This window comes from Cheilinus undulatus, linkage group 4 (genome assembly GCF_018320785.1).
Source record: "Cheilinus undulatus linkage group 4, ASM1832078v1, whole genome shotgun sequence".
In the NCBI taxonomy this organism is placed as follows: domain Eukaryota; kingdom Metazoa; phylum Chordata; class Actinopteri; order Labriformes; family Labridae; genus Cheilinus; species Cheilinus undulatus.
The window spans coordinates 29,532,888-29,550,907 of record NC_054868.1 but is presented as its reverse complement, the minus strand read 5'-3'; the positions used below and the strand labels follow the sequence as shown (position 1 = coordinate 29,550,907).

The following is an 18,020-nucleotide window of genomic DNA, read 5'->3' as shown; positions in this document are numbered from 1 at the left end:
TTACTCTGTTCCCTAATGACAACTAGTTTCCTTCTATCTATACCAACAGTGAGGAGTGAAGCAGGGGTTATGGCCAGGCAGGCTTCAACATCCATTATTCACTGGTGGAAGAGTCTTAGCCTTGGGCTGATATGTCTTATTCCTCCAGTTTGGCTGATGAGGTGTGTGTGTGCATGTGTGTTCATCAAAAGACATGCACCGAAGTTGAGCTTCCCTGTGAATCATCAGCCATCATGGCTCCCAAACCAGCTTTTAATTTATGAGAGCCTGAGCTCTACTTCCATTTTTAATTTTACAGCAGCAGTGATAGGACTGGCCCTACAGCACAAAGAGATTAGAAATGAACTGATACTCCAAGGACAAATCATTTCCCTTCTACAGCTAAAGAGAAATCACACTCTTATGGGGAAGTGTGAGCGCGTTTGTGTGGGGGTCTTTAATTTAGATTTTACCAACATGTTCTCACATTATAAAACTGGACAGAAATTCAAGAAAGCACTGAAAATGTGGTTAATGAACGGAAGGTTAACACATGATCTTTTTAGGGATTATTTAGTCTCTCTTCTAATGTCAAAAATATTTCCCTGATGGATCTGAAAAGTGCCTTGTTTAAAGATTTATTTTTGGGCTTTTCATGCCTTCATTGATAGAGGACAGAATCGGAAACAAGGTTGAGAGAGCTGGGGAGAGACATGTTGGAAAGTGCCACAGGTCAGATTTGAACCTGGGGTGAAGTCATACGGGGGGGGGGGGGTGCGCTCAGACCACTAGCACACCTGCTAGCCATGCCCTCTTCTGCCTTTGAGGAACAAAGATTCTCATGTCCTTTTAGCGGTTAACAGCAGAGCTGCAAAAATAAATGTAGCTTCACACCATCAACATAAAATATAGAGACATATAGAGACAAGAAGTACTTTTTCAAGTAGCATATGTACATTTTGCCAATTGACTGTAGCTACAGTATACTGCCCTGCTTTCATATCATACTGGTGTAGTTAAATTAAGTGTGAATTAGCTGTCAGTGAAACTCTAAACTGGTGTCAATTTAATTGTAAAAAAAATCATTTGGAATAATTTTGGACTCAGGTGAAACACAGGTATTATTTTAACCATAAAAAACAGTAGGTCATTGGTAACCTTAATGTTTTCTATCTTTAAGTGATCTTGTCTGAAACTTTCCCAATCTAGCTTTCTTTGGACTCCCTAAGTTCAAACCGTCTCTTAGAGGAATAGCCATGCGCCATGGAGGGGATACACTAGGGATGCACGGATGCATTGGCGTAATATCAGTATTGGCCAATATCAGCCCTTTTAACAAGCACTTGCAAATAATATGAGCATGGACAGATATCAGTTGCAGATGTCTGTTTGTGATGTCCTAACAAGTCAATGCTAGTATTAAGCACATCTTACTGTTAATTTAGATAAGAAATTTATTATTTGGAAAAAGATATGACCAGTTAGAAAAACTTGATCGGTTTTCATGGCCAAACATGAGAGATAGTGCTGACATTGTGGGAGGGTTACACTAAATAAAGCAGTGAAATCAAAAACACTGGCATAAACTCTTAGGGGTCCACAATCACAAAGGCGTGATTTCATTATGTGGTACTTTTCTCACATGACACCATGAAAAAAAGGCCACATTTTGTATTCCAATCACCTTGTGTGGAAAGCATGATCTTTCTTCTCTAGGCTTCCTTTCAGCTTTTGTTTGATGTCAAAGGTCAAGTAAAACAGGAAATATGATCATTTCAATCTGGTATAAAAAATAATGTTACACATAGGGGACAGTGGGCCATGCTGTACAGGACTGGCACTGGTAGTTTTTCAGAATTTCAGCATATTGTAATTTCTTTTTAAAAATGACAATATATTGTTTCAAATAACAATTTTTCAATCCATTTTGTGGGGTGTTGTGTTTTCGGAGGCCCTATGTCTACTACAGTAAATTTAACTTAAAAAATATATAGTTTTAATTTTATAAAGTTGAGGTAGTGCCAAAAAAGATTATACTAAACATGAGCATGGTATACATTTTCTGAGTGGTGTACTTTGTCAAAAGAAAATTAACAAAATGGCAAAATAGCCAGTGGACCGCTTCAGGGTTAATATTGGCCATTGGTTAAATCAGCATATGCCCTGATTTTAGCAATCAGTCTATCTCTAAATACTACAAATCATACAATTTTCACTGAAATATATGAATCAAATGTTGGTAACAATAGGGGCCAATCCTGCAGCAATCTGTTTGTAGAGTCGCATCAGTTTCTCATACTAAAACTTAAATTTATGCAAAACAGAAAACTAAAATCATTTTGTCAAAACATTTATGGCAATACTCTTATTTAACCAATATAGGGTGCACTCTGCTTTTGGCTATTCTTGTCCCACATCAGCAGCTGAAGACAAAGGGTGCACAGACATGGCAGAGAGAGGATTTTGAGGTTTAGAATGAAGTGTGGTTACAAAGTGGGGGTGTAGACAAGAGGCAAGCACATAGCAGACAAGACAAAACTGTGCAAATATTACAAGAGAATGATGAATGAACCAACATAAAGCCCCGTGTAAACAGGAAACCACATTTATTTTAGGACTTCAGTGTTCATGACAATTAGATTAAGGTTGCTATGTTTTTTGTTTGTAGTCACACTAACAATGTTCTGTTATTTTGTCACTTTCAGTGCACACCTGTAACAGTCATACACTCCAGCATGTCTGGTTGCCATATTAAACAAAGGAACCAGGTTTAACAAGCATGTGGAGAAAGCCAAATTGGAGTCATTTTCTCACAATCAAATCAGACAAGTTTCAGGATCCTTGTATCTGCCAGAGTTGTAAAATGTGCTTTACAAAGCTATGAAAGAAATGTGTATGTCAAGCACGATGCTGTCTTGTCTTACATATAAAATCATGATCCCAGTCTCTTCCATACTGGGAGGAAGAGACAGCTTAATGTTATATGATAACACACAAGTACACATTATCTGCCAACGACCAAACACCTGGTATTAGGTCTGGAAATATGTGATGTAACTCCAAGCAAGTTTGGATCAGAGTATCAATTAACTGACTCGAACTTTGATGTACATCTTTACCTCTGCTCCTGCTTTCAAAAGAAAAAACAGCCCTGTACCCTAACCGACAAGCAGCACATAGCAGACAAACAAATAAGCAACTTGCTAGTGACTCAGTTTATCAATTTAAAAGGTAATAAAACGTTAGTGTTGTGTTTACAGCCTCTTTCGGTTGCTCCCTAGATGCAAAATAAATCTGTTCCTGCAGGTGTAAAGCACTCAAGAGGCAAATTTGTGATTTGTTTTGTTCTGACACCATCAGAAAAATGTAGGAAAAAGCTGGAGTAAATGTAGTGTACACAATATTCATGCACAGTTTTATTTTATGTATGCTGCCTGACGGTGATGTGTCATCTTCCCTCTGCCTCCGTCCTCTACTCCTCTTTATCTGTCTCCCATCCTCACTTTTATATCTTCCACTAATCTCATCCATCACTCACTTCATCCCACCTCATCCCATCATCCATCTTTGCCTCAGTCCTCTCTCTTCCCTATCCCATTTCTCACCCTCCAGGAAGGCTTTTTGGCTAGCTTTGCCATCCTCTTGTGAGTGAGTTTGTGTGCATGTGCGAGTGTGTATGTAGACGAATGGCGGGGCTAAATACTGCCAGAGGAGATGGCTTTGAAGTGGGGGAACGCTGCCTTCCAGTCCCCTTAATTGAGCCTGGCAGGCACTCAACATGGACAGAGAGAGAAACAGAGAGGGAGAGAGGAGAAACACAGAGGGTGAATCAACACCATGCAGCCAGATTTTTTAAACCCCTGCACCAGGAAAGGACACTCACAGCTGTAACTCAGTGTCTCTCCCTGCCTCTCTCTCACACACACACATTTGCAACCACCTCCTAATAAACTATCTAGGCTGATTAACCTGCAGGCTAAAGACTAATGCAAATGAAACTTAGTTCCAAAAGCTGATATACAATATGTCATGGTGTGCCCGTCTGGTCATGTTAAACCCTCCAGAGACAAACATGCAAACACTTTTGTTTAACCATGAAAACAGAGAGAAAGCTAATGAATGGACAAGGGTGGGCAGAGATGAACATGGGACAGGGAGAGAGAGAGTAAGGAAGGATTAAAGAGGGAGGGGGTATAGGGGTGAGAAAGTAAAGAAGGAGAGATCAGTGGAGTAGAGGAAAGCCGTCACCCACTCTGAGATTCTGTGCGCGTCCCTTCCCATGATCCCATTTGGGATTCTGCCACTAGTGTTCTTGGAGTATCTTAGTGTACACAGGAGCTCTCAGGAGGATGTGCATAGAAAGAGACAAATCACACTACATACATGTAAAAGCTACTGAAACCGACTTCTGCGTTGGTATGGCAACCATAACATACAGGGAGGACAATGTTATAGCAACGCACATGCACATTATGTACTAACACCTGTGTGGGTTCCCATCACTCTTTGCCTATGCTAATGATGAGGCTGATATGTGTCTACATGTGCTTTCCTATTAAAGCAATGTTCCTGCCCCAACATCATAGGAGATATGACATCAAGCCTTGCATAACAAAAGATATTTTTAAAACCATTTCTCCCTCTCTCTCTTCTTTCCATCTCTCATGTACAAACATACACCAATTCCAAGACACAAATGAAGGGAGGAAATAAAAACTGATTTAAAGATATATTTGAATTTGCTCCCACTGAAAGCTGGGTTAAAATGTGAGCCTGTGTGTGTTTGTGCATGAGCATAACCTATGAATCATTTATATATCTGATGTGTGTCTTGGGAACAGAGTATGATAGGAGGCTTTCAGATGCATTATCATAGTAAACACGAGCACACACTCCCTGTTACTCATTTTACTTCATTACATTTGCTGCTTGATCATAATAAAGACATAAATCCACTTGTCTGTGCAGATGCATTTATAAGAGTTATGATGCCCTAATTGGTTTATTATGCTGTTTCCTTGGCAACTATTAATTAAATGCCTTTTCACATCACTACAGCTCTAATGCCATGCCAGTGCTACACAATGAAGCATGCACGTGCACACAAACATGTAGAGCAGTGAGTAAAAAAGCTGGAAGAATCAGTCGCTGAAGACAAAACAAAATATAAATGTCAAGTGCAGTATGTAGCTACACGCTGGAGCTCAGCCCTGGAGTCATATTGTTAATTTGACTCTGAAAATCCCCCATCCACCAGAGTGCGTCTGTGGTTGTTTGTGTGGAATGTAACAGTCTGGTTAGTAAAGCCTCATTAAAGGAGGCTGAGGGGAGAAATCAGCTTTCCCAAAGGTACTCAGCCATCATTTTGTCCCTCTTTTTCTCTATATGTAATGAGTGGCTCTCCTTCACAACCCCATACAGTCTGAAAACACCCTCTCCTTTATAGTTGCTTCGTTGGGCTATTTATAGGCAACTCTAGACACAGAAGCTTATTGGAGTTTTCACCTGCCTGGTAATGATTGTGATGACGGTGCTGAAAAAAAACATGCAATAGCCTACTCTGGTCCAATAATTTCAGCTTTAAATCGACTCTTCTGTATCTGTCCAAGCTTCTGGTGAATAGCCTAAGCTCCTCATTGGCCCTAACTTTTCAGGAGTTTTGTGCCAATTTTTCCAAGAAAGTTTTGGTTACTAGCTTCAAAGTCCCGGAACCGACTAAAATCCTCCCCTTCGTAGCCTACCTGCAGGAGCTAGAGTCAGTTTCCGGGTGGTTAATCTCCTCGGTGCCCGACGCTGCTGGTGCCGCCTCCTCATCAGCCCCGACCTGAGCGGAGGGTTCGGGCAAAGGCTGAGCCACCGGAGCCTCGACGGGGAGCTCCATGCTCGTCACCGGCCGGGAGCGACGGTGTGGCGGCGGGGAGACCCAAGACAGCGCCGCTGCGGAGCTCCTACACTCCGGCTGGCTGAAGGAGCGGGGACAGGAGCTGCCCGTTGCTCCCGCTGCCGCGCCTCTTGGACCGCCCCGACTCCCTCCAGTCGGATCAGCAAACTTTCTGTTGCTACCGTTACACAGGTTAGACCCGGCGCTGCCGCTGGCCACTAAACCGCTATGACTCCCGGAGCTGGGCGTTACGTTGGTTGAATTCGAGTTGCTACTACCGCTAACTGAAGGTCCGTCTCCGGAGCTGCCTCCCGCTCCCCTCCCGGCAAAGTAGTCTCCCAGCGGCGGGGAGTGAGGCGGAGGAACCGCGGGGTGACCAAACCACCTCCATCGGATCCTGAGGATCTGCTTCACATCGAACTCCTTCCGCGAGGAAGAGCCCGAGCCGCTGCTCGACATTCCACGGCTCGACACGAGGAAATGGCGGGGGAGAGCCCGTGCCGCTCTGCCGTTAAAGCTGTACACGGTGTAGCACACGCGTCTCTCCTGGCAACCGCACGCCCGTTAACCGCGACTAGAGGGAGTGAGCGGAATAAGAGGAGCAGATAGACAGAGGGATGAAGAGAGAGAGAGAGAGAGAGAGAGGTCTACACAGAGTTTTAAGGTCTGTGCCAAAATCTTTTCCTGCTCAAAACCAAACCACAAACATTTGCCACGAGGACAAACTAATGTCACAGCTCTGCCAACAGGCTAATGTAGAGCAGACCACAGGCATTTTATAGCTGATATGAATGATTATTATGTCATTAACATCATCATCATTACTCAACAGGCAAGACATCCGATCAATATCACTTGAATGGAAGCAACCAGTCAATCTGTTAACACCTATAGCCCACTACAGAGCAAGGCCTTACAATGTGTGTGTGATACAAAGTGTCTAGGAAACTGTAAAAAGCAATTTACTGTATTTACTGTCATCCAAACTAAGGACTGAGTCTGCCTTGAACATTTTTGTTTTTATACCAGCAGTTCTAATCCCATTGCTTAACTTTCTTCCTGCTGACTTGTCAGTTTCTTGATTTTTTTGGGTCTGAAGTTTATTGCCAACTATTTCAAAATGGATTCATCTTGAAATATTTGCTCTGGCTCACACACTTGTGGTCAGCTTTTCCACAGTCATAATGATGCTTTTTTTCTTTGTAAATTGCACCTAAGTGGGTTACAACAATTTGTAGGATGAAGCAAAATGCTTAAGATTTCACCATGATTGGGCAGTTTCTCAAATGTCCTCATTTGATTAAAAAACAAAACAAAACAAAACAAATCAAGGATCAGTTAACTCCACAAAAGAAGAAACTGTTTTAGTTCCACACTATGAACAGCTAATAACACAATCTCATGTGAATTCTCCTTATATACTGTCAACAGTGACTGAATATTGTGTAGTGTCATGCCCTTTACCAATCGTGTAAATACACATCACTTCAGAGTGAGTGAACATGGGGATTTGTGAGGCGGCTTCAGTCATTACACACTAATCAAAGACTTCGACACGTTATGAGGCAGCAGACACATTCTCTTCTTCATCTTAATTACTCAATCTGGCAGTTTTCACTCACCCCTCTCAGCACCTGTCTCTCTGCAACCTTCATCTTCATCCTATTTTCTCTTTGCATTCACACATTGTGTGAGAATCTGAGCTGCCGTAAGCCTGTTTGCTTTTTTAGCAGATCTCTACAGCAGTAAATGGAAAGAATGGCATTGGATCACTTCAATGGGGTACCTGGTGTCCTTGAAAAAATATGTAGTTGTCCCCACATACACACACCTCCTATTCCCCTTTCCCTGTTTCTCCACAAACCATTGCCCTTTTCCACCCATTACAACCCTTCATCTCTATCATCCTCTCCTTCTCCTCCCTCTCGTCCCTTCATCTGCAATGCAGCAGCTATTCATAGACAGTAATGAGCAGTGGGAGCAGGTCCTGTGGGAGCCATCCCATCCAGGCGCCAGGGGCACCGAGCAGACCAGCAGCAGACCAGTCAGCCAGAACCTCCATCACCCTCAGCAGTCACCCTGGGACGACCACAGGATGTGCCATGCTGTGTTCTGGATGGAGTCCCACCATCAGGAGAGGAGGGATGCTTTAGGAGCCCCACTCCAGCAAAAATCAATAAGTCAAACAGCCGAGGTCAGTTTGTGAATTACACAGACTGAAGATATGTTACTCATAAATTTGACTGCAGCAGTCATGCCGGCCTGGAGACTCATTTTCCATAAATAATTGACTGAATGGAGCAGATGAACACAGACAATTGCACTTTTACCACTTCTGTTGGCCAGATTCTGAGAAACACAATGATTTTATTTCCTTAGCTTCAGGATGCACTGACATCTAAGTGGAGGACCACCCCGCTGCTCTATCAGATCAATATTACAAAGAACACAAACAACAGAGTCAACAAGGAGCAAAATCATTAAGACAGAGAGATAACAGTGTCAAAGCAAAAGAAAACATTCAATGTGAACCAGCTTTTCAGGGGATTTTTTTTGTTAAATTACCAGCTTGTTGAATGGAAATATTTTTTAAGTTGGTATGCCTTGAAGTTATTTATAAACTGTGTCTACTTTAGTGGTTTCATTGTTTACCTATTGAAACTCCATTATAATATTACATTTGTGCCTCTGTTGCATATTTGGCCAACTTGATTTGCTTAAACATGACCCAACTCTTTGGCAGTAGACAAGAACTGCTACTTTCTTAAAGAACTGTTCCAATACTGATTCTGGTACTGTTAAATCAAGACTGTGTGTTAGTATTAGATTGCAGTAGGGGTGTTATGGTTTTTGTATTCGTCACGAACGGTCACGGTTCTGTGGTCACAGTTCGGTGCAAGCTGCCACACTATGAATATGCCTGAGCCATTAAAAAAAAGAATAGAAATGTGACAGTATCTACCTGTCAAACTTGGTGGCAGCAATGCTGCTGAGTGTTTCCTAACCGCTATTAAACCACCAACGAAGAGGAGGAAGTAGCCAGCAAAACATACGAAGAAGAAAAGTCCACTTCTTGCTCCTGCTGCAAGAGAGGCAGAGCAATGAGACCTGCTGCACTTTTCTCCCTCTACAGTCCTCTCAGATTTAAAAGGACCAGAAATGTAAGAGCATCTAAAATATTAAGAAGAGACAGAAAGGAATATAAATTAAAATAGTAAGAAGGAGAATAAATACTATTAAAATGTGTAGAGATTAATAAGTCAAAATACAAAAATTAAAATTCTAGACAGTGAAGGATATCAATCAATCAATCAATAATAATCATCGTCATAATAATTATAATAGGTAAAACAGATATAGCAGCAAAAAGAGGACACAATAAAAAGAGGGGGGCTCTAAAAACCAAATAGGAGAAGTGGAGATATCACAATAAGAATCAATAAGCATAAAATACAAAGCCGAGAAGAACAGACATAGAGGTTTTAAGGTAAAATTTGACAGGGAAGTGAAGATCTAAGAGAGAAAATGATCAAAAGACCAGAGACAGTAAAAGACAGAAGACAACATCACATAAAAGCTAGTCTATAAAAATGAGTTTTAAGAAGTGTATTAAAAGATGCCACTGTTTAAGCATGCCTTATCTCCTCGGGCAGGTTGTTCCAAAGTCGAGGCGCCTTGACAGAGAGGTCCCTGTCACCTTTAGTCTTAAGCCTCGACTTTGGAATGACCAGGAGGCCCCCACCTGAGGATCTAAGGCTTCTGTTAGGTAGTTTGGAGCCAGGCCCTTCAGTGCTTTAAAAGTAATGAGTAAAATCTTAAAATGAATTCTAAAACTTACAGGGAGCTGATATAAGGAGGCTAAAATGGGGTTGATGTGATGTCGTCTGTTAAAACTAGTTAGGAGCCTAGCTGCTGCGTTCTGAACTAACTGAAGGCGAGAGGGATTTTTGAGTGATACCGGGAGAAGAATTACAGTAATTGAGTCTGGAGAAGATGAAGGCATGAGTGACTTTTTCAAGGTCTGACCGGGTGAGTATAGATTTTATTTTTGTGATGGTTCGGATGTGGAAAAAACATGACTGGACAACTTTACTGATGTGAGATGTGAAGGTGAGGTCTGAATCAAATATTACTCCGAGATTTCTGGCTGTGGGTCCGACATTTTCTGAGAGGGAACTGAGATTGGACTGAATGATGTGGGTGGTGTTTTGAATGTTAAAAAGTATTATTTCTGATTTGGATTTATTGAGTTGTAGAAAATTCGGAGCAATCCAGCCGGTGTTATCATGTAGATAGTCTTTTACAGCAGCTAGGCTTCTAGGGTCCTCAGTTCTCAGGGGCAGGTACGGTATATCTGTGTGTCGTCTGCGTAGCAGTGAAAGGAGACATTATGATTCTTAATGATTTGAGGCTTTTTTGTTTTATCTGCTTTTTGTTTAGGGATAACTTGGACAACTTCATACTGTTGCCTTATCCCAATCTCAGCTTGTATTTGATTCAAGGAGCCAAATGTTCTCCCTCCCTCCCTCCTGTCGAGCCTTACACACCACATTAAATAAAAAAAGAAAAACAACTTAGGACCTAGAGAGTGAAAACTAATGAATTTCTGCAACACTTACACTGCGAATGCCGTGGTGTCACTGGGGGAGTCTGAAAACAGGGCTCTGAGGGAGAATCAAGCGGAGGAATGATGTGCCATGGAGCCCTGGTCTCCTTCAGTTGGATCTAATCATTGGTCACTCGGTGGGAGCCTCCTTGAGCAGCCTGCTGTTATCGCTCTCCTGGCTGTGGTAGTCCAGGGCCATCACTCAAAAGTCTTTGGCATGACTTTTACAGCAGTACGCCACACTCTGGACACACACACACAAACACACAAACAGAGACACACTTAAGAAAATTTCCCTGTGAAATCCCATTTACACACACTTCACACCAGGTAATCACCCTGTTCATGTGCATTCACACGTGCAAGCTTGTATGCACACAGGGACATTTACCCACATACAGTCCCATTTATGCACACTTTGTCCCCTAGTAGCTTTCAACTACACACAAACACACATTTATGCACATAAACACAAATACAGAGCCTGATAAAAACAGGTAGCATTCATCTGGGAAGAGCTGTCGTAAAAGATTTTACAGGGCAAGAAAGTGAAACATTATCTGTCTGGCTTGTTTGTGATGTTCCCTTGTGACTGATTTTCATCCTCCAGTGGCCGTTTTCCAATCTCTCTCTCTCACTCACTCTCTCTCTGTCTCTCTTTCTCTCTGCCATCCTTTTCCCTCTCTGTCTTCCTTTCTCCTATATGCTGTTTTGAAACCCTCTCCTCCCCTCTTTCCTCCGCCCTGTTTTCTCCAATCTCCTTCCCAACCTCAATTTCCTGCTCCCCATCCATGCTATTAAACAGTGACACACAAGGGACTGTGTGTGTTTGTGTGCGTGTTTTGCTGTGTGTTTGTGCGTAATGATGGGCCTATGGCTGTAATTCCCAAAGGTGGAGACCTGCAGGGGCCATGCTGCGAGTGCTATTGTTCTATATAAGTCCACAGGCATATACACATCAAATGCCTGCATATGCCCACACGCAGCAGACACACTGAAGAATATGAACCATATACAAACTATACGTTCTCTTTGCTTATACAAAGATATACGAGGACACACTTTCATTCAAGTCACGACACCTACATCTCAACAACACAAACACCCTCACAGCCTGTTTCCGTTGTGTAATCAGAGTGTTGTTTGGTGCTCTAGCTGCAGGCCGGTCCGTCCTTGAGACTCAGAGCCGGCTCAGACTGGCCAAGCAAATAATTACCTCTCCACATCGACATGCCAGCTTCTCCCAACATTTCAGAGAGACAGAGGTCGTGTGTGTCTGTGTGTGTGTATGATTGCAGTTGCATTGATCTAGAGGCAAAATATCCAGTGTTATTGAATCGAAAACTAATTTCACACCATTGCTAAAAAGCTTACAGGGGGAAGGAGACTGTGGATCTGTGCAGGAGCAGGCTTCCTCTCTGTCTAATGAACAATTTAAGTTTTAGACCTCAGGAGTTAATTATTTTTATGAAGCTCGTCATACACAGTGCAAACTCTGGATATTTCTCACCTCGTTTGAGTCACACAACTAATTTTGTAGTCAGGGCAAATTTCATAATTCAATTGCATGTTTTAGTCCATGCATTTGGATTAGAGTGTTATTTAGTTTTAGTCGCAGTTTAGTCATTTTCACTCTTGAAAGTTTAAGTCTGGTTTTAGCTGACAAAATTAAAAAAGCATTCTCGTCCGGTTTTAGTCAGTAAAGGCCTTATATCACGTTTATTTTCTTTGAAATAATTTAATCAACCAAAGTGTGATATGAATATAAATGTAAAACACTCATATTAATGCAGGATCAATACATTAAATGATTTAAAGATTACTGATGAAAACACTGACATACAATATTGAGCATCCAACAGTCCAGCGCTAACATTTTAGTCACCTTAGCAAAAACTAAATGTACTTTTTGTCAGAGATTTTATCATCAGATATCTTTTTTAGCTAATCTTTGTCTAGTCTTCCTCATGAAAAAGGTGGTGGACAAACATTTAAAGTTTTATTTTTGTATTTGAGCAGTACACAACACATCTTCTCTTATCTATACTGATAGAAGGTTTTAATGCTGATTGTCAGTGCTCTTTGTTGATGTAAAACAGCCAATGTGTGCATATATGGTGTATATGTATATACCACCCAAACACGTCAGCGCATAAAATAAGAGCATTGTGTACAGTACAAATGCACTTGTGCAGTGTGAGTTGGACGATATTTAAACACTCATAAAGTTAGGAATGCACAATATTTTCGGCCTGATATCGGTATCAGCAGATATTGGATAATGAATATCTGCATATGTCAATGTTACATTTTTTGCTATTTTTACTGATAAGTTTGTAATGACCCACAGTGGCCATATTGGTTTGGCAATAGCTGATATAATTTCAGAAAAACCTCAAAGCTTCCTGCAGTCAGGTTTGCGCTATGCTGGTTCATGCTCTTACCACAAATAAACCACACCAGAGTCCAAAAAAGCAGACTGAATCCCACCTTTTTAAGCTGACCCATTTGCACCAGAGTTGGATTGAAAGTTTTCACACCAGCTTAAATGAACCACATTAACTTGGCAAATAGATCTGAATCACACTGACAGAACCAAACAGGTTAGTCATGAATCGTTATCACATTAGTGTGCTAATAGTTTGTGGTTACATTGGGTCAGTCCCAGAGTCACTGACGTAGTTTAATATGGACCCATTAAGGTTGTCCATCATTTCTGAGGGGTTAAGGCAGTGTTGATCATTAGGGCCACCTGATCCCTGACATAAACATTGTTTTACAAATTTGGAAAGGAGTTCAAAACTGCATTTTATGTTGGAGATGGAGATGTCCCAGGCCACTGCGTCTGTTTGGTTTAACATAGATGGCTTCCTTGACACCTCTTTCAAATCAATGCCATCTCTGCCCAAAATTTGGACTCTGCCTATTTTAAAGGAGTGTCTTTTGTCCTTAAGACATAAATCGACAGTACAGTCCTGATCTAAGGAGCGGGCTCTCCTATGCTCGGCAGTCTCTGTATAGATTATTTAGTTTTTCTGCAGTCCTTCTTATACCTGGCAGAACAAAATCCAGCACAAATAAAGGCCCTGACAGCATGATCAGTAACCTGGACAGCAAAAAGTCATTTGATGCTATACTGTAGCAAGCATAAGCATTTTTTTTAACTTTAAGGTTTGTGGTCCACAAAAAAGAGGAAAATTAATGCTAAAAGATAAAGCAACAAAGCAAGAACTAGGTCTACTAAAGAAACAGAACTCACACAAACTGTAAAGCCTGATTGAAAACAGAAACAGATCCCCGGCTGTTAGCCTTTCTCCAGAGATAAGGCTTACTCATTTAAAGATACTCAAACTGTGCACATGACTTAAAAAAAACACAGCTTTAGTCATAAAAACATCCAAAATGGTTTATTGCTCTCCTCAATGCGCTGTACAGTAAACAGCTTCACTGTGTACCTTTGCTGTTTCTTTGTGTGTATCTTAACAAACCATCAGCCATTTGTGGAAAAACTGGCCACCCTCTATGCAAATCAATCTATTTTGCAAAACATTTCTTATTCAAAAGCACCAACCACAGTGAAAATCACATCTGTTAAACTTTGAGGAGAACCTTGCTGCAGCCTTTATGAGAGATGTGCAAACTTTTCAGTGCAACAATTCAGCCTCTGTATGATTCAAACATACATCATCTGTAAATAAATCCAGCAAATAATATTCTGATATCTATTTATTAGAATAATCTGGGGTTACACCAGTCCCTGGTTTATGCATCTGCAAGTCCAGCTGAGTGCACCCCTATAGATGCTTCTGTGCACATACACGTTTCTTTATCAGATGTGTGTGTTGCATCATTGTAGATGTGTTTGTATAGAATATGGATCAAAGTGTGTGTGCATTTCTAACTGCTCCTGTGAATCTAATCTGCATAAAACGAAGGCCACCTTCAGCTGCTAATTTCCCTCTTATCCTCCATCACAACAGTCAATAGCAGAACAAGGACACCAATCTCTGTTGTCTGCGGGTGAACATGTGTTTATTTGACTCTATTTGCATTCATGGTGTGTGTGTTTTTGCCCCAAACTAACTATGTTGTCCCACTTTTCAGAAGTAACTAATACAGAGATGACAGAATAAAAGAAACTCAACATCAGTCCATCAGAAGATTGAAGAATCCCCACTTTGCCTCTCCTCCTCTCCCCTCCCTCTTTTGATTTCATCATATTTGTGTGTTATCTGGCAAAAACAAGCTGTAAAGTTCACTATGGAGGAGGATTCAGTCCTGCATCAGTCAAAGGAAACACTGCTCAGCCTGCAGATCAGCAGAACAGCTTTTCCATATCTGTAATGGCTCCTTTTCTTCTTTTACTTTTCATCCCTTCCCCTAATGACTTCCTCACTAATTTCTTCCTCCTCTTCTCTTCCATCCATTATCCTTGTTCTCTCACTTCTTCTGCTCTCCTCCCATCAGGGAGAGATGGATCTCTGGTATCAGAAAGACCCGTATTAATTAGGCATATCTAGTGTGTGCATCTGGTAGATGGACTTTGGTGCAGATAATTGTGATGAGTGGGAGAAAAACCAAGAAAGAAAGTCTGTGTAATCTGAGAGATAAAAAAACAGCAGCTAAAAATGAAAATACCCAAACTGCCCACAATTCAATCTACTAACAGAGGGAGACACACTTTCTATCTGATCTTATAATGGAGCAGAAGCTTTTCCATCTCATCTCCTGCTGCATTGAGCAAGACTTTGACACACTTTCACTGCCATGTTTTATTCAACACAAATAGAGAAGATGTTATTGTGTGTGGGTGTTTAGATTAAAAATGTGTGCTAGCATTTTGCCCAGCACAGCTTCGAGGCAAAGAATACTCACATATACACTCACATACACAAGGCTCAGGACAGCCCGAGTGTGAACCAAACTGTCCAATTACTTTGATCCATGCCTGTTGCTGAGGGGAGAGGAAATAGTTTGCCTTAAAGCCCATCACCTGGGAACACAAAACACAATTGCACACAAACACAGCATAATGCCTGACTGGCCTGCTGGCTAGCTCTGGTTTCCCTAATGGCCTAAGAGGACTGAGGGAGGATGGAGAATGCAAACTGCTGAATTTAACTGCATTTGTTGGGCTGCATCTGTTTAGCAACCTCTGAGCATGAGGAGGAGGATGATGATGATGATTAGGAGCAGCTGAAAAGCGATGGTTTCTGGCTCTCATCCAGTCTTATCAAACTGGTTGTTAGATCAGCTCCAGCACAAACACACACCCACACGTACAGCTCCTCAGAGCAGCCACTGACCGGCCATTGATCAGCTGGGGCCCCATCATTTGGCCCTGGTGTGTGTACCTGTTAAACTCTGACATTAAATTCTGCTGCTGCAGGACAAACAGAACTTTATGTGCAGAGGTTTTGAGATTATATGACCCCTGACAACTCACACGGCGCCCTCCAGCAAATGGAATGATTGCAACCAGAGTCAGTCCAATAATCCATGAGCAGCAAGGCAACGACGGTTGGTTGGTTAAAATCCTATTGATGTTGTAATAAAGGATAAGGCACTGAATTTTTATGCGATACTGCTCAGGAATGTATAAATCCTTGCTGCAATTACACCTGATCATAAATGTAGAAGTAAGTGTTCCTCACTGGTACCAAATGGAGACTTTAATCAGCTATCATCGTTTACAAGGAAGTATCATTGCATTTATCTGCAAAAATTTAGCAATCACCTAAACTGCTCCACCTTCAAACTACACTAAACTATGACCCCTATGTCCTTGCATTTTGTTGTACAAGAGTTTTAATCATTGTGCTTCAGGACTGCGGGGAAATCAACCTTTTCTGTTTCACTCCTTATTTGCCATAATAAAACCATCCTTAAGCAAATGCTTTAGGACAGAGGTGTCAAACTCAAGGCCCGGGGGCCAAATCCGGCCCATCCGAACAATTATATCTGACCTGCAAGATCATATCATATTTGTATTATAACTGGCTAACCAGTATGAGGTCTGCAGATTTCTTCCAGTATGATAATATAAACTTCAACTTGATTATTTAAAATATCCTTTTTGAGCCATAAAAATCTGAAAAAGTAAAGAGTAAGAAATATTTCATAAAAAGTCAAGAATGTGGGGAAAGAAAATAATTTGTGTTTTTGTTTCATATTTTTAATATTGCATCTCATGATTACAACTCAAACTTATGATCTTGGCTTTTCATTTCATGCTTTGACCTTTTCAACTCAGAATTTAGATTGATGTCACATTTTTATCTTTTAGATTCCCAATTTAAAATTTTAAGTCATATTTTGACATTTTCAACTCCTTTCTTTGGCTTTTTAATCCCCTATTCTGACTTTTAAAAACATGATTTCAATTTTTTTTCTCATATTTTGACATTTTAAATGATTAATTTTTACTTTTTCTATCATATTTTGACCTTTTACACTCCCAATTTGAATTTAAGTCATATTTTTAACTTTTTAAGTCATCATTTTGAATTGTAGCTCATATTGTGACATATTCAGCTCCTAATTTGTGGCTTTTTAGTCCCACATTTTGAACTATTAGACTCACAATTTAAAATTTTAAGTCATATTTGACTCTTCAACTCATGATTTCAAAATTGATCTTATATTTTCACCTTTCAAACTTGTAATTTCAACTTTCTCCTCATATATTTGCTCTTCAAAACATTTTTTTTCTGTTTTTAATATTGTGTTCTGATCTTTCGAACTAATAAATTGGAATTTTTATCTCAGATTTGAGCCTTTAAACTTATCATTTTAACTTTTTTACAATTTTCAAATGATTTATCATTAGTGCTGTGTTTTTTTAATATTTTATTGCTAGTGAAAATGAGGTTGACAGTTATGGTTAAATGTTGACCCTGTTAGGCCCTCAGTTTAGACCTGAATCCCGAATCCGGTCCCTGCTGTGATTGAGTTTGACACCCCTGCTTTAGGAAATCCACAGAGAGAGTTGGAATTAGAAAATAGCCATACACACTCTGCTCAGCACATTAGTTTAATGCTCTGTATTGAAACTGTTTAATTGTTCTGTCCATATCAAATACACAGCAAAACACCAATGTTATATCAACTCCCATAGTGGTAGATTTAATACTTTTACCAAGTTTATATAATTCTCACACCTTCAAAGTTAAATGAACAATTTGTAAGGTGTTCATTAAACACTTACAGCATTTTCAAATGGTAATTCTAACCCAACATTTGGTTATTTCCTGTCACTTTGGGTGTAAATTCAAGGTATTTTTTAATCATTGACACTTTGCAATACACTTGTCATACTTAGTAACTGGTTTGTTTTGAACACGCGGCAAAATCGGGTATCTTCTGGAGAGGATGGAGCAAAGAGACAAATTCACAGCTAGGAAACATTCTTTGATGAAAATCAGAACACTACCCATAAACGTAGACCATCCTTTCCACAGGTGGCAAGCAACTAACTCAGTGGGTGACTTCACTGCAGGGGTGCCTAACATAAAACAACAATAACAAGAGCAGATCAATGTACAACAGATGACA

The 18,020-nt window shown here is 40.6% G+C and overlaps 1 protein-coding gene across 2 annotated transcripts in view; it reads right to left on the bottom strand.

The window, feature by feature from the left end:
• Positions 1-18,020, bottom strand: part of klhl5 (kelch-like family member 5) — a 79,889-nt gene that overhangs the window by 30,926 nt on the left and 30,943 nt on the right. Inside the window, exon 1 of one of the 2 annotated variants that reach the window (XM_041784967.1) lies at positions 5,721-6,493. The exons of the other annotated variant lie outside the window; for it this stretch is intronic. Coding sequence (XP_041640901.1) covers positions 5,721-6,319 — 599 coding nt within the window. The 5' untranslated portion in view covers positions 6,320-6,493. Of the gene's footprint in view, positions 1-5,720; positions 6,494-18,020 lie in introns of those variants that run through there. 2 annotated transcript variants of the gene reach the window in all.